This window comes from Lithobates pipiens, unplaced genomic scaffold (genome assembly GCF_037356315.1).
Source record: "Lithobates pipiens isolate NorthernLeopardFrog02 unplaced genomic scaffold, aLitPip1_a1.2 Scaffold_18, whole genome shotgun sequence".
NCBI lineage: Eukaryota > Metazoa > Chordata > Amphibia > Anura > Ranidae > Lithobates > Lithobates pipiens.
The window spans coordinates 471,515,620-471,537,789 of record NW_027507758.1 but is presented as its reverse complement, the minus strand read 5'-3'; the positions used below and the strand labels follow the sequence as shown (position 1 = coordinate 471,537,789).

The 22,170-nt window shown below is 42.9% G+C and overlaps 1 protein-coding gene across 1 annotated transcript in view; it reads left to right on the top strand.

The window, feature by feature from the left end:
• The window catches only part of WDFY1 (WD repeat and FYVE domain containing 1), an 84,906-nt gene that overhangs the window by 44,398 nt on the left and 18,338 nt on the right, over positions 1 to 22,170 (top strand). The window contains exons 7-10 of the mRNA XM_077488316.1: positions 10,973 to 11,099; positions 11,541 to 11,646; positions 19,349 to 19,450; positions 19,561 to 19,691. Coding sequence (XP_077344442.1) covers positions 10,973 to 11,099; positions 11,541 to 11,646; positions 19,349 to 19,450; positions 19,561 to 19,691 — 466 coding nt within the window. The remainder of the gene's footprint in view (positions 1 to 10,972; positions 11,100 to 11,540; positions 11,647 to 19,348; positions 19,451 to 19,560; positions 19,692 to 22,170) is intronic.

Sequence of the window (22,170 nt, the reverse complement as noted above, 5' to 3'; positions counted from 1 at the left end):
CGAGTCGGCCAAAAAGCCCACTTCTTGTTTGGGTTCAATAAAGCCTCTTCAAGCTTTGCGTGCCTTTCCAGTCCATTCATTGCTGGAACAACTTATATATTCTGAGGGGGATCACCCAGATAAGCATTTTCTTCCTCCTAAAAAGTTTTCAACACTTTATCCTATAGAGGAAAAATGTACTAAAAAGTGGGGTATACCAGCAGTTGATGCTGCTATATCCTCTGTGAATAAAAGTTTGACTTGTCCGGTTTACAACGCTCAAATGCTTAGGGATCCAATCGATAAGAAGTTGAAATTCCTGTCAAAAAATATTTTTTCTTTGGCAGGTTCATTGGTTCAACCTGCAGTTGCAGCAATTGGGGTATGTCAGTCCTTGAGAGACCAGTTGAGACAGGTGCTCAAGGTTATCCCTGATCAGCAGGCCCAGAATTTAGCCGAGTTGCCAGGGGCTTTTTGTTTTGCAATTGACACAATGAGAGATTCTATTCTAAAGATCTCGTCTTACTTTTGGGTTGGTGCATATGCGTAGAAACTTGAAAAAGTTGGTCAACTGAAGCGCATGCAAAAAGCTTCTGGCTGGTTTTCCTTTCTGCGGTGAAAGGCTGTTTGGGGATGATTTGAACAAATATATCCAAAAATATCAAGTGGAAAATGTACCCTTTTGCCAGGTAAGAAAAGGAGTAAACGTCCCTCGTTTAAACGGGCACTATCTCCAGGGCCGGGGGCATCAGCCTCCAGGCAGTCATGACGGCCTCCGCCGTCAGGTTCAAGAGGTAAACTTCAGGGTAAACCCCAGGGACAAAAGAAGTCCTGGAGCAGGAAACCTACACGACTGAATACTAAAACCTCTTTATGAAGGGCCTCCCCCGCTCACTTGAGTGTGGGGAACACTTCTGCAGTTCTCAAGGGTCTGGCAGGAAGAGTTTCGAGACAGATGGGTGGTCTCCACAATAGCTCTAGGAAACAAACTAGAGTTCTGAGAGTTCCCATCTCCTCATTTCCTCAGGTCAAGAAGTCTCTCTTCCATGCATTAGACCGACTTTTGTCTCAAAAAGTGATTATGGTGGTCCCCATGGAAGAGCAGGGGTTGGTGGTTTAATTCAAACCTTTTCACTGTGCCAAAGCCGAATGGAGATGTCAAACCCATTCTAGATCTCAACGATCTAAACCGATTCCTGAATATCCACTCTTTTCACATTTTCACATTTAAATCAATCCGATCAGTTGTCTCCATCCTACAAGGAGGAGAACTTCTGCCAACAATCGACAAGGCAAGACAAGACATACCTGCATATGCCTATTTATTTATCGTACATTGTGGGACACAGAGCCTTAAGTAATAACTTAATGGGTTATAGGCTACCTTCAGGTGATGGACACTGGTATACCCAATCCGTGAAGTTCACTCCCTAGATAACCCCTTCTCGTTCCAGAAGCACATAATTTTTTTCGCCAGTGTCTAAGGTGTTGGTCATGAGTGAAGATGTGCTCTGAGGAGCTCCAGGAGGGATCCATGCTGGATTTAAATAGCCTCCATTGACCAGATCCATCCAAAGTGGATGGTACCTGGGCCTTGTATCCGAAGCACAAGGTTTTGCCTGTAACACCTCTCTTTGTAGGGCTGGACCCAGGTCTTAGGTCATGCTACATTACCTAAAGCTTTCCTGGTGGGGTGCTTTTACGGGTCCAATGGAGTAGAGCCCTGTTAAGGGACCCGGTCCTTGAAGGTTTGCTAAACGCAGCCCGTCGTGATGGGTGAAGGTTGGTATGTCTGTTAATTCAGCAAATCCTCCGGCAGGGATAAGGTAAGGGAAGAAACGTAGGAACTAAAAAGTCCACCTATGCTTTCTTCTTTAAAGGAAAAAATGTTGTCATGCCTTAATTCTCCACCAGGAGGAGTCTATGCACATATCCTAATCTGTTGTCTTCACTGTAAAGCTCAGTCTCTGGCCGCAGCAGCTTGTGCAGGGGGATTTTTTAAAGTAAAAGAAATCTGCCAAAGCGCTTTTCTTTGTCGTCCCCCCCCCCCCCCTGAAGGGACCGGAGGGTTAGGAGAACATCAGCGGGGGGTGCAGAGGTCCCGTGGTTACTGTTACTGCTATTGTTGCTGTTACTGGTTTTTCCTTATCCTGCTGGTAACATTTCAGCCCCTGTATACACGACTGAAGATGTCCTTTCCTCCACCCTGCATGGTCTGGAGGAAAGATTAGCTGCTTTAATCGCATCCTCCATTCAAAGGGATAGGAAGCATGCTAGATCCCCCTCCCCCACTTCAGACCCTTTTCAAGGGGAACAGTTGTCACAGGATGAGGTGTTACTCTCAGACGATCATGGGGAAAAACAAATCGATGATTCTTCTGTGGAGGAAACAGTAGGTGAACCTTTTTTCAGCCTCTCAATCTGAGAAATTGCTGATACAATCTCTTACGGAGATGGTTCATTCTACATTCCTGCTACCGGAAAGCTTGATTTCTTCCTTGGGTTCCTTAAAACCCTCACAGCTTTTGCATGCGTTTCCTGTGCATGCATTACTAAAACGGCTTATTTTTTGTGAATGGCGTCACCCAAATAAGTATTTTTTCCCTCCAAAGAGATTTTCAGTTCTCTATCCCATGGAGAAGAAATTCACCAAGAAATGGAAAGTACCAGCAGTTGATGCTGTGATTTCCAGCGTGAATAAAAGCCTAACTTGTCCAGTAGACAATGCACAAATGCTTAACCACTTCAGCCCCGGACCAATTTTCAGCCTAAGGACCAGAGGTCTTTTTACAATTTCGCACTGCACTGCTTTAACTGGTAATTGCGCGGTCATGCAATGTTGTACCCAAACGAAATTTGCGTCCTTTTCTTCCCACAAATAGAGCTTTCTTTTGATGGTATTTGATTGCCTCTGCGATTTTTATTTTTTGCAATGTAAATGGAAAAAGACCGAAAATTTTGAGAAAAAAATATATTTTCTACTTTGTTATAAGAAAAAGCGAATAAACTCAATTTTAGTCATACATTTAGGGCAACATTTATTCAGCCACATGTCTTTAGTAAAAAAAAAATGTCAATAAGCGTATATTTATTGGTTTGCGCAAAAGTTATAGCGTCTACAAACTAGAGTACATTTTCTGGAATTTACACAGCTTTTAATTTACAACTGCCTATCTAATTTCTTGAGGTGCTAAAATGGCAGGGCAGTACAAACCCCCCCAAATGACCCCATTTTGGAAAGTAGACACCCCAAGGAAATTGCTGAGGGGCATGTTGAGTCCATTGAATATTTTTTATTTTTTGTCCAAAGTGATTGAATAATGACAAAAAAAAAAAGTTTACAAAAAGTTGTCACTAAATGATATATTGCTCACACATGCCATTGTTATATGTGGAATCGCACCCCAAAATATATTCTGCTGCTTCTCCTGAGTACGAGGATACTACATATGTGGGACTTTTTGGGAGTCTAGCCGCGTACGGCACCCCGAAAACCAATCACTGCCTTCAGGGTTTCTAAGGGTGCAAATTTTTGATTTCACTCCTCACTACCTATCACAGTTTCGAAGGCCATAAAATGCCAAAATAGCACAAAACCCCCCCAAATGACCCCATTTTGGAAAGTAGACACCCCAAGCTATTTACTGAGAGGCATGTTGAGTCCATGAAATATTTTATGTTTTGCCACAAGTTGCAGGAATATTACAATTTTTTTTTTTTTTTTTGCACAAAGTTGTTACTAAATGATATATTGCTCACACATGCTATGGGCATAAGTCAAATTACACCCCAAAATAAATTCTGCTGCTTCTCCTGAGTACGGGGATACCACATGTGGGGGACTTTTTGGGAGCCTAGCCACGTACGGGACCCCGAAAACCAAGCACTGCCTTCCGGATTTAAATATAAAACGCTACCAAAAAAACTGTTGGCGATCGCAGGGATCAGGCCTGACTCTGCAATCGCTGCAGTTATGTGTTTAGTGTTTTGTAAGTGACAGTGATCGATCGATACTGCACTTGGGTGGGCTGGGCGGAGGGGCAAAACGCAGGTGCTAGCAGGTATCTGGGCTGATCCTGCTAACAATGCGTTTTTTTGGAACCCTAAACTGCTAGTATAGATCTGATCAGTCAGATATTGATCTGTTCAGATTCTATACCACTACGGGAGGTTTATGCTTTGCGCATGGGTGTTAGCGGTACTGGCACTAACCTAGCGCTGCCTGGGGCGACGCAGACCCTGACCCTAAATCCTAATTGATATCACCCGCCGGGTGATCAGGGGGTTAAACCTTTATTGGGTAATAAATGGTGGGTGCCCTGATGCTATAAAAAGCAAACTAACCAGTCACCCGTAACACATACGGTGATCACTGGTGAAAGGGTTAACTAGGGGCAATCAGGGGGTTCAAATTTTTATTAGGTAGTATATGGGGGTCCCTGGCGCTATATAAAAACCTGACGGGGAACCTAAATAACTAACTGGCTAATCAGCGTCACCAGTGACACTTATACTGTGATCACTGGTGAAAGGGTTAATTAGGGGCAATCAGGGGGTTAAAACCATTATTGGGTAGTATATCGGGGTACCTAGCGCTATAAAAACCTGGCGGTGAACCTAAAAAAATAACTAGCTACCTAGCGACACTAATGCAGCGATCAGAAAAATGAACGCTTAGTGACACTGGCAAAAGGGGGTGAAAGGGTTAACTCTAGGGGCAATCAGGGGGTTAAACCTTTATTGGGGGGGTGGTAGGGGGCTACCCTGGACCTAACACTAACTGCCCTGACAGTTTTTAATGCAGTGATCAGTAAATAAATGATCACTGCAATCAGTGACACTGACTGGGGGGGGTTTGTGTGCCTGTGTGTGCCTACATGTCAGTTTAGTGTTGGTGCACACTTACTTTCTGTCTTCTCCTCTCCCATGTAAACCTCCTAACTGGGTTCCCTTTTCATGGGGAGCGGCTATTTGGGGAAGATTTGGACAAATATATCCAAACAATTTCTAGTAGGAAAAGTACTCTTTTGCCAGTCAAAAGAAAGTATAAATGCCCTTCAATTAAACAGGCTCTTTCCCCTGCGGCAGGGGCTCTAGGCAGTGGTGACTTCCTCCACCGTCACTCTAGAGGAAAACCTCAGGGTCAGCCCCAGTCTCAAAAGAAGTCCTGGGGCCGGAAACCTGCAAAGCCAAATCCTAAAGGCTCATCATGAAGAGGTAACCCCCCTCATCAAGGTGGGTAGAAGACTTATGCAGTTTTCAGAAGTCTGGCAAGAGGAAATCCAGGACAGTTGGGTCATCTCCACAGTAACGCTGGGGTACAAATTTAACGGCTTGAGACCCACGTTCTGAAGAAACGTGGGCTTTCCGGGTCCGTTATCTCTACCCTGATTAATGCAAGGAAGCCAGATTCCAGAACTATTTATTATAGGGTCTGGAGGTCTTATGTTTCCTAGTGTGAATCCATGGTTGGCACCCTCGGAGATGTATCATAGGCACAATTCTTGCCTTTCTACAATTAGGGGTAGAAATGAAATTGGCCTTGAGTACTATTAAAAGCCAAGTCTCATCTTTATTGGTCTTATTTCAAAGACCACTTGCTACACATTCTTTAGTCCAGGGTTTTATGCAAGGGGTAATCCACCAGTCAAACCTCCCTTGAACCCTTGGGACTTGTACTTGGTTTTGTCTGTGTTACAAAAACAGCCATTTGAACCAATATAACATATTCCCTTAGTCCTTCTGACAAGGAAGGTGGTATTTTTTGTTGCTATATCCTCAGGAAGGAAGGTTTTGGAATTGGCTGCTCTTTCTTGTAAAGAGCCATATTTGATTATTCCTGAGGAGAGGGGGGTGTTACGCCCTTATCCAAACTTTTTGCCAAAAGTGGTTTCAGGTTTTCACCTGAAGCAAGATATTGTCCTGCCATTGTTTTTTTCCAAAACCATGTTCCAGGGAAGAAAAGTCACTACGTTGTCTTGATGTGGTGAGAGCAGTGAAAATCGATTTAACCGCTTTCTGACCGCCTCACGCAGATATACTGCGGCAGAAGTGCACGTACAGGCAGATAAACGTACCAGTAGGTTGCCCTTTAAGAGGCGGCGCGCGCGCGCCGGGAGCTCCGTGACTGCCATTGTGGGTCCCGTGGACCCGATGTCCGCGGGGATACCCGCAATCATCTCACGGTGAGGAAGAATGGGGAGATGTTAATGTAAACAAGCATCTCCCCATTCTGTCTAGTGACACAGTCACTGATCAGCTCTCTCTGTAATCGAGAACGCTGATCAGTGACGTGTCACACACTGCCCCTCCCCTCCACAGTTAGAATCACTCCTTAGGACACACTTAACCCCTACAGCGCTATCTAGTGGTTAACCCCATTCACTGCCAGTGACGTTTTTACAGTAATCAATGTAATTTTTTTTTTTTTTTTTAGCATTGATCGCTGTATTAATGCCAGTGGTCCCAAAAATGTGTCAAAATTGGCCGATGTGTCCGTCATAATGTCAGTCACAATAAAAATCGATGATCACCGCCATTACTAGTAAAAAAAAAAAATCTATCAATAAAAATGCCATAAAACGATCCCCTATTTTGTAGACACTATATAACTTTAGCGCAAACCAATCAATAATCGCTTATTGCGTTTTTTTTATATATATATATATATATATATATATATATATATATATATATATATACCAAAAATATGTAGAAGTATACGTATCGGCCTAAACTGAGGAAAAATGTATTTTTTTAAATATTTTTTGGGGATATTTATTATAGCAAAAAGTAAAAAATTTTTTTTTTGTTTTATAACTCAAAAAAACTAAAACCACAGAGGTGATCAAATACTACCAAAAGAAAGCTCTATTTGTGGGAAAAAGGATGTTCATTTTGTTTGGGAGCCACGACCGCGCAATTTTCCTTTAAAGAGATGCAGTGCCGAAACGCAAAACGTGCTCTGGTCAGTAAGGGGGTAAATTCTTCCGGGGCTGAAGTGGTTAAAGACGACTGCTTAGATTTGTAAGACTGATGTCTTATTTATTCTGCCAGAGGGTCCTAAGAAAGGACAGGCAGTGTTGAAATCCACTGTCGCTAAGTGGATTCGGCAAGTTATAATTCAAACTTAGAACTTAAGGGGTAAGATTCCCCTTTTCAAGTTAAGGCGCACTCTACCAGGGCGATTAGAGCTTCTTGGGCACTGCGTCACCAGGCCTCCATGGCTCAGATCTGTAAGGCCGCAACTTGGTCTTCAGTGCAAACATTCACAAAATGTTATCAGGTGGATGTAAGGCGGTATGAGGATATCGTCTTCGGGTGCAGTGTGCTGCAGGCAGCAGTATAGGTCCTCATGTCTGGGGGTACCCTCCATGTTGTGTCTACCTCCCCTCAAGTATCCTTGTTTTGGAACGTCCCATAAAGTTATTACTTAAGGCTCTGTGTCCCATGATTTACGATAAAGAAAATAGGATTTTTATAACAGCTTACCTGTAAAATCCTTTGCTTGAAGTGCATCATATGACACAGAGGTCCCTCCACCCTTTTGGGATTTAAGTATATTGCTTTGCTACAGTAACTGATGTGCTCCTGGAAGTAGGAGGGGTTATATAGGGAGTGAACTTCCTGGACTGAGTATACCCATGTCCATCACCTGAAGGTGCCCTATAACTCATTAACTTATTACGTGGTAGACCGGTCGATGGGCCGCTTAGGCCAAAGTGTTGTCACCACAGTCAACTACCTGGAATACCTAGGTTGGATCCTCAACCTAGAGAAATCTTCTTTAAAACCATTAAGAAGACTAGAGTACTTGGGTGTGATCATAGATACAGCCCAGAAAAAGGTGTTTTTACCCCAGGCAAAAATCAGCTCCATAAAGGAGCTGGTTCAGGTGGTCAGGGTGAAGAAGGATCCTTCTAATCCCCTTTGCATGAGGTTGATGGGAAAGATGGTGGCTTCATTCGAAGCCGTTCCCTATGCTTAGTTTCATTTGAGACTGCAGCAAAACAGTATCCTATCTGCTTGGAACAAGAAGGTCCAAGAGCTAGATTTCCTATGCGTCTGTCGCCAAAGGTGCGCCAGTCTCAGTTGGTGGAGGATATACAAGAATCTGCAGAAGGGGAAATCCTTTGTGCCAGTTACCTGGAAGGTGGTAACAACAGATGCCAGCCTTTCCGGTTGGGGAGCAGTCCTGGAAGAAGCGACTGACAAGGAAAATGGTCCAGGACCATTTATTTATTATTTTTATTTTTTATTTATTATTTATTTTCAAGCCTTCACAGTGAGTACAGTCAGCAGCAGTTTCGGCGATAAGCCTTGTTCACAGCACTCCCCCATGTTGCCCATCAACATTCTAGAGATTTGGGCAGCACGCTTAGCCCTAAGGGCCTGGATGTTCAGGTTGCAGAATTGTCCAGTCAGGATTCAATCCGACAATGCCACAGCAGTGGCTTATATTAATCACCAAGGGGGCACCAGAAGTCATGCAGCCCAGGGAGAGGTAAATCATATCCTAGCCTGGGCAGAAAAGCATGTGCCGTGCATATCGTTACTCTTCATTCCAGGGATAGAAAATTGGCAGATGGACTACTTCAGTTGCCAGCAGTTGTTCCCAGGGGAATGGTCCCTTCACCCCGACGTTTTCCTGGTTATATGCCAAAGATGGGGGGGGTCCCGGATGTAGATCTGTTTGTGTCCATGTTCAACAACAAAGTCGTCAACTTTGTGTCAAGAACAAGGGATCCGCTCGTATGCGGAACTGACGCCTTGGTGACCCCGTGGGATCGGTTTTCACTGATTTATGCATTCTCTCCTATTCGGATGCTACCTTGTCTTCTTCACAGGATCAAGCAGGAAAGGAAGTCAGTGGTTCTTATGGCCCCAGCGTTGCCCAGAAGGTCTTGGTATGCAGAGATCGTAAAGATGGCAGTAGGGGACCCATGGACCCTACCACCACCTCCAGACCAGTATTCTATCCGACCTTACAAATGCTAAATTTAACAGTTTGGCTATTGAAACCCACATTCTGAAGAATTGTGGGCTGTCAGGTTCAGTGATATCTACCTTGATTAATGCAAGGAAGCCAGCTTCCAGAGTCATTTATTATAGAGTCTGGAGAGCATATGTTTCCTGGTGTGAATCCAGGGGTTGGCATCCGAGGAAATATGTTATAGGTAGAATCCTTGCCTTTTTGCAAATAGGATTAGAGATTAAGCTTGCCTTGAGTACCATCAAAGACCAGGTCTTGGTCTTATTGGTAGTATTCCAACAACCGCTTGCTTTGCATTCTCTGGTCCGTAATTTCATACAGGGGGTAACATGACTTAATTCGCCGGTTAGGTCACCCTTGAATCCTTGGGACTTGAATTTAGCTTTGTCGGCTTTAAAAAAAAAAAAAAGCCTTTTTAGCTGATACAGCATATTCCCTTGATCCTTTTGACAAGGAATTTCGTTTTTCTGGTTGCTATATCTTCTGCAAGAAGAGTATCAGAGTTGGCTGCTCTTTCTTGTAAAAAGCCATACTTAAAAAAGCCTCATCCTAGCTTTCTGCCGAAGGTGGTGGCAGGTTTTCATCTAAACCAAGATATTGTTCTACCTTCATTTTTCCAGAACCCTGTTCTATGGAAGAAAAGTCGCTACATGCTCTTGATGTATTGAGAGCAGTCAAGGCCTTTTTGAAGGTGACTGCTCAGATTCGAAAAACAGATGTTTTGTTTGTGTTGCCTGAAGGTCCTAGAAAAGGATGGGCAGCGTCAAAATCAACTATTTCTAAGTGGATTTGGCAAGTAATTGTTCAAGCAACGGTTTGAAAGGGAAGGTTCCAGCTTTTCAAATCAAAGCGCTTTCCACCAGGTCTGTTAGTGTTTCGTGGGCAGTGCATCACCAAGCCTCCATGGCTCAAATCTGCAAGGCCGCAATTTGGTCTTCAGTCCATACTTTCACCAGATTCTATCAGGTGGATGTAAAAAGAAAGGAGGATATAGCCTTTGGGCGCAGTGTACTGCAGCCAGCAGTATAGGTCCTCAGGTCTAATGGCTCCCTACGTTTGTTTGCGTCTCCCTCCCGTCAGATAGCATTGCTCTGGGACATCCCATATAGTTACTACTATGGCTCTGTGTCTCGTGATGTACGATTAAGAAAATAGGATTTTTATAACAGCTTACCTGTAAAATCCTTTTCTTGGAGTACATCATGGGACACAGAGGTCCACGTGTATTGCTTTGCTACAAAAACGGAGGTACTTCCGGTAAGGGGAGGGGTTATATAGGGAGTAAACTTAGTGTCTATGGTGTGCTAGTGTACATCACCTAAAGGTGGCCTATATAACCCATATAGTTACTATGTCTCTGTGTCCTGTGATTTACTCCAAGAAAAGGATATTTACAGGTAAGCTGTTATAAAAATCCTATTTTTCACAGAGGTTAGTGAATGAGGTGAGGCTCTGCTGACATCATCCAATCATGTGCAAACACAAAATGCAATTTATTTATTTTTTCCTACCATTGCACGTCATTAGGTGTTCTTGCAAAGTCATATTCACCTAGCTCTGGGAAAAACTCCCTTGCAAAGAGGAACTGCCCTTGCAAAGAGAACAGACTATTTAAATTGAAAATTCTCAGTCCATCAGATTTCAGTCCCACCCCTCTATTTCATTTAGACATAGTTGGGGTTATTTACTAAAACTATAGAGTGCGTAATCTGGTGCAGCTCTGCACAGAAACAAATCCGCTTCCAGGTTTTATTGCCAAAGCTTAATTGAACAAGCTGAAGTTAGAAGTGGATTGGCTACCTTACACAGCTGCACCAGGTTCTGCGTGCTCCAGTTTTATTAAATCTACCCCATTGTGTGACATTATTCATCTTTGTATATTTGTCTGAAATGACTAAATTATTTAATTCATTGTATTTCATAAAAAATGCGTTTTGTATATGCTTTGGTGTTTATAGAGGACTTGACCATGACATGTGTTTTGCGTTTTGTTTTATTTAGGTAGCATCTCCTGTATGCACTGGGATCCCGTGCAACGGTTTCTTTTTTCAGGGTCAGCCGATCACAGTATTATACTGTGGGATATTGGAGGGAGACAAGGACGAACAATAATTCTCCAAGGACACCAGTAAGGATCATTCTTTGTCGCATCCTTTCACTATTTGGTGTGTGATGCTGCTCCATTCAGTGCTGATGTGTCTGAGCTGCATGAAGATGATTCTGGCCCCAAGCCAAGCTTCAGTTTAATGTAATAGAAAGCCCTAGAGTGATGTACTCTAAGTCACTGACTATGTACATGGCATGTGAGACAGGATGATGGCCAACATCAGGACCATATTGTTATCTATAGAAAGATTTAGGAATTGATGGACTGAAAGTTATGACATTACTTGTCATTAAATGGGGGGGGGGGGGTGCATGTAATTACAGTGATGCCAAACGAATTCTGCATTGTGTGCTCATCAGTTTGAAATTGATTTAGTAAACTTTCAGAAAATCTGTGAACAATATTAATAGACTGTATGAGAAGCCTGTGATAACTATCAATATGTTTTTTTTCTTTGCCCAGTGACAAGGTGCAGGGACTCTGCTACCTGCAGCTCACACGCCAGCTGGTGTCATGTTCTGTTGATGGAGGAATCTGTGTATGGAATATGGATATTGATAGAGAAGAGGTATGTCTTTATTTCCGTGTTGCTTTATTTGTAATCAAATTTTTAAAAACTGAACAATACCTCATGTTAGCGTTTCTTAAATTTTGGTGTGCTCTGTTCTACCATCACAGCCCACCTGTGAATCTAAAAGTGATCAGCACAGTAAAGAGGTGCTCAAACTTGCTTTACACCAAAGGGGAAACCGTATTTAATGCTTCTAAAATTGTAGACAAATGTCGTTTATGCTTACAGTTGAAAATACATTTTGTAGATATGCATACTTCAAGGCACAACTGTACAATCAGTCTTGCTGTAATCTATGGGTATTCCAGGAAAGGGGTATCGCTTACATGTTACACTGTACTACCTTAACCCTTTCGTGACCTGAGGTCACTGAATCCTAGATGCAAACATTTTATATCATTAGCACATTTGGGTATAGAGACCTTATTAACACTTAAACATTTTTTGCTCATTTCCCTATGCCTGACTACGCTCAGCACGCAGAATCCCGTTGTTTTTAATCGTTGCCATTTACAGTCCTACGCCCAGTAGCCCTGGGCGTTAAAATTAATGTAAGTTATTTCTTTATCGTACATCATAGGACACAGAGTCTCAAGTAATTACTTGGTGGGTTATAGGCCTACCTTCAGGTGTTGACACTGGTATAACCAATACAGGAAGTTGACTCCCCTATATAACCCCTCCTCCCAGGAGCACTCAGTTTTTTCGCCAGTGTCTAAGGTGTTGGTCACGAGTGAAGATGTGCTCTGCGGAGCTCCAGGAGGGATCCATGCTGAATTTAAAGAAACCTCCACAATCAGATCCAGCCTCGCCACTGAGGCCATAGGATGGTACCTGGACCTTGATGCAAGAACGAGGTTTTGCCTGTAATGCTTCTCTTTGAGAGCTGGACCCTAGGAGCCAGGATTCTTTTTGGTCTTGCTACATTTCCTAAAGTTGTCCTGAGGCCCAAAGGAGCGGAACCCCTTTTAAAAGTCTTTGAGCGTGTTTAAACGCAGCCCGCCGTGATGGGTGAAAGTTGGATCTGTCTGTTAAATCAGCAGTATCCTGCAGCGAGGACAAGGTAAGGGAAGAAGCTTTTCCTTCAATATACCTTATATGCCTTTATAAATGTCTCCTCTATAAGGAGTAACTTACACTACCTATGATGTGTCTTAGTGCAGCTCTGTCTCAGAACATGAGTGGTCCCAGCGGCAGAGGGGGTTCTTACTTAAATAGATCTTGTGGGATTTGGTAAAAAATACAGCAGATTGGTTGATGCAGCTGCTTTAGCTGCATGGTTTAATTACAACCCAGCACTTCCACCTAGTAACATTGGGAAACGCCCTATGCTTCTGTGGTTTTTAAAAAACTATAAATCTGCTGTAAACAGGCATTTCCAGACAGGAAAAACTATTGTTACTTAGTAGCAAAAGAACTGTTATTTTGTGTGTACCTCTGCTCTGGTGACTGAAGATGCATTTTCCTCTGCCTTGCAAGGCTTAGAAGGAAGATTAGCAGCTTTAATCGCATCCCCCATCCAGTGTATAGGAAGTGTCCTAGTCCCCCCTCCCCCACCTTAGACTCTTTACAGTCAGTGGAGGGTCCAAGAGAATTATGGGGACAGGATGGGGTATTGCCCTCAGATGATCGGGAGGAAAGACATGCGATTATTTCTCTGCGGAGGAAACAATACTTGAAGTTCCTAAGGATCCCTACTTCACAATCTGAAGTACAGAGGCTTGCAGAGATGGTTCGCTCTACTTGCTTGGGTTCTTTGAAGCCTTTACAGCCTTTGCATGCGTTTCCCGTCCACGCATTACTAAAAAAGCTTCTTTATACCAAATGGGATCATCCGGATAAGCATTTTTTCCCTTCCAAAGAGACTCGCAAAGCTCTATCTTATGGAAGAAAGATTCACTAAAAGATAGAAAGTTCCAGCAGTTGACGCTGCAATTTCCAATGTGAAAAAAATAATACATTTTTTTTTACCCAGTGGACAATGCGCTTATGCTTAAAGATCCAACAGATAAGAAGTTGGAAGGTCTGTTAAAATCCTTTTTTTTTTTTCCTAGCAGGTACTGTTGCTCAGCCTGCAATTGCAGCTATAGGCATCTGTCAGTCCTTAAAGGACCAGTTCACAGATGCTCTCAGATGAGCTCCTTGTACAGGAACTGGCCGGGCTACCTAAAGCATTATGCTTTGCTGTAGATGCTATGAAGGATTCTATTCACCAGGCATCACGCCTTGCTATTTTACTTGTACATATGCGAAGGACCCTTTTGGTTAAAAGGTTGGTCAGCTGAGACGCCTTGTAAGAACCTTCTAACTAGTTTCCCCTTTAAGGTTATTTGACGATAGTTTGGATAAATACATTCAAACAATTTCCTGCGGAAATAGTACTCTTTTGCCAGTCAAAAGAAAATATAAGTGTCTTTCATTTAAACTGTTGGGCCTCTGCCATCAGACCAGGCATAAAGGAATACCTGGGGCTACAAGTCTGCAAAACAGAATACAAGACCTCCTTATGAAGAGGCATCACCAAGGTGGGGGGGAAGACTTCTGATGTACTCAGAAGTCTGACAAAGGGAGATTCAGGACAAATGGACTCTCTCCACAGTGTCTCTAGGATACAAGCTAGAGCTTTAAGAGTTTCCACCATCTCATTTTCTGAGATCAAACGTTCCCAAGGATCCAGGGAAAAGGCATTCCCTGTTGCAAGCATTAGACCGATTATTTGCTCAAGGGGTGATCAGACAGATTCCCAAACAAGAGCAAGGTTTGAGGTTTTACTCATACCTAATTACGGTGCCAAAGCCAAATTGGGATATCAAACCAAGTCTAGATCTATGTAATCTAAATCGGTTCTTGAAAATCCGCTCCATTTGCATGGAGTCAATCAAGTCAGTCGTTTCAATCCTGCAAGGAGAAAAACTTCTGGTGTCCATCGACATCAGAGATGCATAGCTGGTTGTCCATATGTTTCCTCCTCACCAGAGGTTTCTGCTGTTTAAAGTAGAACAGAAGCATTTTCAGTTAATAGCCTTGCCCTTCAGGCTTGCTACAGCACCTCGGGTATTCACTAAGGTATTAGCCCCACCTCTAGTCAGGTTAAGGGCACAGGGCATAACTGTCTTGGCTTACTTAGACGATCTATTGTTAATAGACTAGTCAGTGGCTTGCTTGAAGCAAGGTGTAGCCATCACAAGCAGTTACCTGGAAGGTTTGGGTTGGATTCTCAACCTAAAGAAATCCTCCTTAAAGCCACTAAGAAGGCTGGAGTATCTGGGCCTGATCATAGACACAGCCCAGAAAAGAGGTGTCGTTGCCTCCTGCAAGGATCAGCTCCATACAGGAGCTGGTGAGGATGATCAGGTCGAAGAGAAATCCTTCAATTCGCCTTTGCATGAGGTTGTTAGGGAAGATGGTAGCTTCATTTGAAGCAGTTCCCTATGCTCAATTTCATTTGAAACTGAAAGCAGTATTCTGTCTGCTTGGAACAAAACGATTCAAGCTTTGGACTTCCCAATGTGGCTGTCCCCATGAGTGTCCCAAAGCCTCGGAAGACACTCTTTGTCGAAACGCGTCGGGCTCGCATCTGGTACCCCACATTGCTTTTACCCTGTTTTTTGTGATCACTAGTCATAATTTTTGTCCATTTTTATGACCTTTTAATAAAACCTGATGGTTAATATGTTTTTGACCTGCACCATTTGGAGCTTTCTTTTTTCTTTGTCTTAATCTCCGTAAACCCCCTCCCCCTTCATTTGGGGTTGGAATTCCAACTGAGCTACATCCGATTTGGATAACCTGAGGAACATTCCGAAGAACACTCTTGAGAGATGCCCCCCAAGGTCTTCCGCCATTTGGAGTCTTCCTGAAATCCGGTCTGACCACCATCAATCTACCATCTGGTCCTATGTCTGGATCCTAAGCGTTTCCGACTCAACCGTCGTAAGACCGTGTGAGTCCAACATATCTGGTAAGAGTATTCTATCTACCTTCTAGATCTCTTCAGACAAGTTGATATATTTGGTTGCACTCGATCAGTGAAACGTCCATTTCTTCTGAAGAAGTTTTATCACAATTCTTTGTGCATCAGTCATATTACAGAGGACTTTACTCACTGTTTTTCTTATTATTTATGATTGTACACAGATCTTTTCTTGTGATTACACTATCACTTAAATTAGCGCTACACTATTTGTTGTTCTAAATTGTTTAACTTTATTTGAAGTGTTGGCAGCTGTTTTTTGCATGTTTTTTTTGCTAGTTAGACCTAGCGCGGTGTTTCCCCTTTTTTCTTTATCAACTTTGCATCCAGGACAGGGGACCCACTCACATACGGAACAGATGCATTGGCGACACCCGTGGGATCAGTTTTTACTGATCTATGCACTTTTCCCCAATTCAGTTGCTACCTCAAGTTCTTTGCAGGATCAAGCTGGAAAGAAAATCGGTAATACTGGTAGCACCAGCATGGCCCAGAAGGTCATGGTACGCAGAGATTGTAAGGATGGCAGTAGAGGGTCCAGGACTCTTCCCACTAAGGCCAGACCTGCTATCTCAGGGGCCGATATTCCATCCTACTTTACGAACGCTAAATTTAACGGCTTGGCTATTGAGACCCACATTCTGAATAAATGTGGGCTTTCCAGCTCAGTTATCTCTACTTTGATTAATGCTAGGAAGCCAGCTTCTAGAGCTATATATTATAGAGCATGGAAAGCTTATGTTTCCTTGTGTGAGTACCCTGGGTTGGTGCCCTCGGAGATATATCATAGGCAGAATTCTTACCTTTCTACAATTAAGTGTAGAGATGAAGTTGGCCTTGAGTACTATTAAGGGCCAAGTCTCAGCCTTTATCAATTTTTATTTCAAAGACTGCTTGCTATGCATTCTTTAGTCCAGGGTTTCATGCAAGGAGTGCTGCGGATTAATCCGCCAGTTAAATCACACTTAAGCCCTTGGGACTTAAATTTAGTTTTGTCAGTGTTACAAAAACAGCCATTCGAACCGTTGCAGCATGTTCCCTTAGTCCTTCTGACTAGGAAGCTGATATTTTCGTTTGCTATATCCTCAGCAAGGAGGATTTCAGAATTGGCTGCTCTTTCTTGTAAGGAGTCATATTTGATTATTCATGAGGACAGAGTGGTGTTACGCCCTCTTCCAGGTTTTTGCCAAAAGTGGTTTCAGGCTTTCATCTGAATGAAGATATTGTCCTGCCAGGGTTTTTCCCAAGACCTTGTTCCAGGGAAGAAAGGTCACTACATTGTCTTGATGTAGTGAGAGCAGTGAAAATGTATTTAAGAAAACTGCTCCGATTCGTAAGACTGATGTCTCATTTCTTCTGCCAGAGGGTCCTAAGAAGGGACAGTCAGCGTCAAAATTCACTGTCGCTAAGTGCATTTGGCAAGTTATAATTCAAACTTATGATTTAAAGGGAAAGATTCCCCCTTTTCAAGTTAAGGCACACTCTACCAGAGCGGTTGGTGCTTCTTGGGCAGTGCGTCACCAGGCCCCCAGGTCTCAAATCTGCAAGGCCGCGACGTGGCTTTCAGTACATATGTTTTCAAAATGTTATCAAGTGTAAGATGGAATGAGGATATCGCCTTCGGGCGCAGTGTGCTGCAGGCAGCAGTATAAGTCCTCAGGTCTGGGGGTTACCCTACGGGTTGTATCTCCCTCCCCTCAAGTAGCATTGCTATGGGACATCCCACCAAGTAATTACTTGAGACTGTGTCCTATGATGTACGATAAAGAAAATAGGATTTTTAAAATGGCTTACCTGTAAAATCCTTTTCTTGGAGTACATCATAGGACACAGAGCTCCCGCCCCTCTGTTTTATGGGGTGAGAGTATATTACTTATATTGCTTGGCTACAAAAACTGAGTGCTCCTGGAAGGAGGAGAGGTTATATAGGGGAGTCAACTTCCTGTATTGTTTATACCAGTGTCAACACCTGAAGGTAGGCCTATAACCCACTACTTGAGACTCTGTGTCCTATGATGTACTCCAAGAATTTTTTTTTACAGGTAAGCTGTTTTAAAAATCCTATTTTTTGAGAGTGTTCAGTCCATTTTTGTCCCATAAACTTTAGTGGAAACAATATTTGAATTTTCACACCAAAAACTCCTCCCCGCCCCGCCTAGCCCAGGAACAAAGTTATGAAAGTTGATACATGTGCAAAAATGCTTGTAAAACATTTCAAAATCACCAGGAATATGCTCTGCTCAGATGTGAATGCAGGCTTAAGTGGGGTACACACTATAAGAAAATCGGGAAAATGATCGTCCGATTTTTCCTCTTTTCATAGCAAATCTGAACCGATGAACAAAAATTCTAGTATGACAAAGGCTTTTTTTTTGTTCGTTTCTGATCATTCGCAGTCTTTCTTTCCTGATTTTTCTTGGAAAATCATACGAAAAGGTACACATTAAGCAAAAATCGTTCATTCTGTTCCCATACAAGAAAATTTGGGGAATTTGTCCCTTTGGGAATTTTCGTACGAAAAGTCAGAATCGGCTGTCGAACGTTGTGTACATACCATACAAAAGTCGTACAAAAATTCGTTAGACGAAAATGTTCACCCAATTTTCTTATAGGGTGTACAAGCCATTATTTTATGAATAATTTGCATACCTGAACTTTAACCCCAAATCTCTTTGTGCGCCATCCACAGTAAAGACAGGTAAATAAATTTGCACATTGTTTCTGAATGGTTTCTTTTCTCATTTGAATTCCATGTCTTAGAGTTTTTTTTCCTGAATGTAGGACCCATCAAAGCAAACACTGCAGTTTAAATTGCAATGCACTTTCTCATGCTTGCCAACTGTCACTCTGGTAAAGAAGCTTTCCCCCAAGCACCCAGGATTGCTTAAAGGCCAAGTCCACCTTATGCAAAAAAAAAAAATACATATATTTGCAGAAAAAGTGAATTTACTATTTATTTCACAAATGTAACTGCAAAGCTTTGGAACTGTGGTCATTATGGGAGGGGCAGGGTTTCGCTTGGCAGCATGTCGCATATTGTACTCTTAATATAGGTGTAAAATAGTCTAGACTGAAAGCATCTGCCTCTTGGCTCCAGGGTTTATTTTGGACTAACCAGTCAATTGGAAGCAAGGAAACTTTTAAAGCAGAGTTCTAGCCATTTTTTGTGTTTATTAAAAGTCGTCAGCTACAAAAAGTGTGGCTGCTGACTTTTTTAATAAACGCACACTCACCTGTCCCACGATCCAGCAATGCGTCCACTCGAACCCTTGGCTGCCCTCGGCGCCAGAATTACAAGTGTGGGCACCCAGTTGTGAGAGCTTCCGGCTTCACAGCCGGGTGAGCATTACGTATGCACGAGTCACGCTGCCCCTCCTGAATGGCTGGCCAATCTTCTGGGACATGTGACATGTCCCAGAAGACTATAGTGAGAGAGGGGGAGAGGATAACTTTCGCTTGAGCGGCCCGAGCGGAAGTGGGAGCAGGTACCTGTCAAAACCTAGGTACCTGCTCTTTCCACCCCCCCCCCCCCCCCCAACAAAATGACATGCCAAATGTGGCATGTCATGGGGTAAAGAGTGCTTAAAGCAGAACTTCCACTTTTGGGTGAAACTGCTTTAAAGTGTCAGAAATAGCTATTAGCTCAAAACAGACTTGGCTTATTCTGTCTTTACTTATATTTTACTGCTTACTGCAGTTCACATATATGCTTTTGATGCATTACAGGCTCCTCAGTGGCTAGAAAGTGATTCCTGTCAGAAATGCGCACAGCCTTTCTTCTGGAACATTAGGCAGATGTGGGATACGAAGACACTTGGATTACGACAGGTGTGTAATGTGACAATCTCTTCTCTATAACTATTTTGATTTCTTGCATTCAATTTCACTTTGTCTTCTTTCTGATTACTGAGCAAAATGTGCCTGTTTCTTTATTTCAGCATCACTGCAGAAAGTGCGGCCAAGCTGTTTGTGGTAAATGCAGCTCCAAGAGATCCAGTTACCCCATCATGGGCTTTGAGTTCCAGGTTCGGGTCTGTGACTCTTGCTATGAAACCATCAAAGATGAGGAGTGAGTATTGGGGTGGCGGGGGCAACAGAGGACACTTTTAACTATTGGAGCTAATTGTCCTTCGTGCTTGCAAATATGTTTCTACTTGTTTTTTTTGTTTTCTATATATTTTTATTATCTGTCTCCTTTTTTTTTTTTTCTACCTGAGTGAAAAGTGGCATTGTCTATTTTTAATATTCAGGATGTGCAAAAATGTAGCTCTTACAGAGGTGGCAGCATCTGTTGATATACACAAGAAGTTTCTGTCGAGCTTCTGAGATTTGACTGGTAAAAGTCTGCACTCTTGGGTCCCAACCTGGGGCCCTTTGACACTTATTGTGCGTCCCTTGGCGGCCTCTGCGCATGTTAGTCTGTGTCTTGGTGTTTGCTTAACCACTTAAGCCCCGGACCAATTTGCAGCCAGAGCACCAGGCCCCTTTTTAGCGATTCGGCACTCCATCGCTTTAACTAACAATTGCGTGGTCATGCGATGTGGCTCCCAAACAAAATTGGCGTCCTTTTTTTCCCACAAATAGAGCTTTCTTTTGGTGGTGGTTGATCACCTCTGCGGTTTTTATTTTTTTGCACTATAAACAAAAACAGAGCGACAATTTTGAAAAAAATGCAATATTTTTTACCTTTTGCTATAATAAATATCCCCAAAAAATATATAAAAAAACATATTTTTTCCTCAGTTTAGGCCGATGCGTATTCTTCTACATATTTTTGGTAAAAAAAATATTGTAATTAGCTATTGATTGGTTTGCGCAAAAGTTATAGCGTTTACAAAATAGGGGATAGTTTTATAGCATTTTTTTTACTAGTAATGGCGGCGATCAGCGATTTTTTTTTTTTTTTTTTATTTTTTTTTTTTTTTTTTATTGTGACTGCGACATTATGGCGGACACATCGGACATTTTTGACACATTTTTGGGACCATTGTCATTTATACAGCAATCAATGCTATTTAAATGCATTGATTCCTGTGTAAATGACACTGGCAGTGAAGGAGTTAACCACTAGGGGGCAGTGTAGTGTTATGTATGGCATGTTTATTTTATTTTTTATTGTAGGGGGCGTGGCCTGGCATGTGACGTCACTGATCGTCATTCCTTATAAAAGGGAAGAGACGATCGTGATACCCACACAGGGAAGCACGGGGAGAGGTTTGTTTACACAGACCTCTCCTCGTTCTTCAGCTCTGTGACCCGATCGCGGGACACCATCGGTGATCGGATCCGCTGGTCCCACGGCCATGGTCACGGAGCACAGGACCGGCACCCGACCCACGGCTGGGCACTTAAAGAATCACGTACCGGTACGTGATTGTGGCCAGCCGTGCCATTCTGCCGATGTATATCGCCGTGAGGCAGTCCTTAAGTGGTTAAACCAGAGAAGAAAAATTTGTATTTATAATGACTTATAGTAGTTAAAACAGTTTGGTTTAATTCTTTCACACAGTCCTTTTTTTCTTTTTCTTTTTAAACATGCTTTATTTACTAAAGGATCTCCATTACAAACAAAATTTAGCAGGAAAAAATATTCCATCAGCTTAAAGAGGAAGTAAACCCTGATGGATTTACTTCCTCTTTCATTCCCTGCAAAGGCAAAGCATAATGGACTACTATGCGTCGCATAGTAGTCCATTATGTGTCACTTACCTGACACAGGAGCCAGCGAAGTCACCGCTGTCCCCTGTAGTCCGGCGCATCCATCTTCTCGGTGGGGTCTCGCAGCTCCGCCGCTATTATTCGGCGAAGCCGCGATGACGTCACTCCCGCGCATGCGCACGGGAGCCGACACGCGGCATCTCCGTCGTTGAAGATGCCGCGCTCAGTGCGCCTGCGCGCCGCTGTCTACGGCGTATGCGCCGTAGACAGCTGTGCCTGTCTTCGGGCAAATATCTCCTAAACCGTATAGGTTTAGGAGATATTTCTTGGACTTACAGGTAAGCCTTAATCTAGGCTTACCTGTAGGTCAAAGTGTGTTGTAAGGGTTTACAACCACTTTAATAGTACACAATGTCCACAACAATCGGATATAAACATGAGTACTGGATGGTTGAACTGCTGGTTCTCTGCACATGTACATGCCATTTCCAAGTATTGGTCAGAACTAATTACTTGGGATGCTTTTAAGGCAGTTTATATGAAACGAGTTTCAGACATTAAAAGTTACGGGGAAAAGGTATCTACATTGGCTGCTGCAATGAAATGGGCGGAGGATTCCTATGTTGATGATCCCGCTTCCTTTAGTTGCCAACGGTGGGGAGCTGCTTATGAATTGGCTCTGGTGGTGAAGATTCAGAAGCTTCTCCTGTACCAACAACAAAGAGTCTTTGACACGGTGACAAAAATGGAAAACTACTTGCTTTCTTGGCTAAACCCATACCTAATCCCATCACTATATCTAAAATCTGTGACTGTTCAGCCGTCCTCCATTCAACACAGAATAAGAGTGTTAAGCCGCATACACACGGGCGGACTGTCTGGCCAACTAA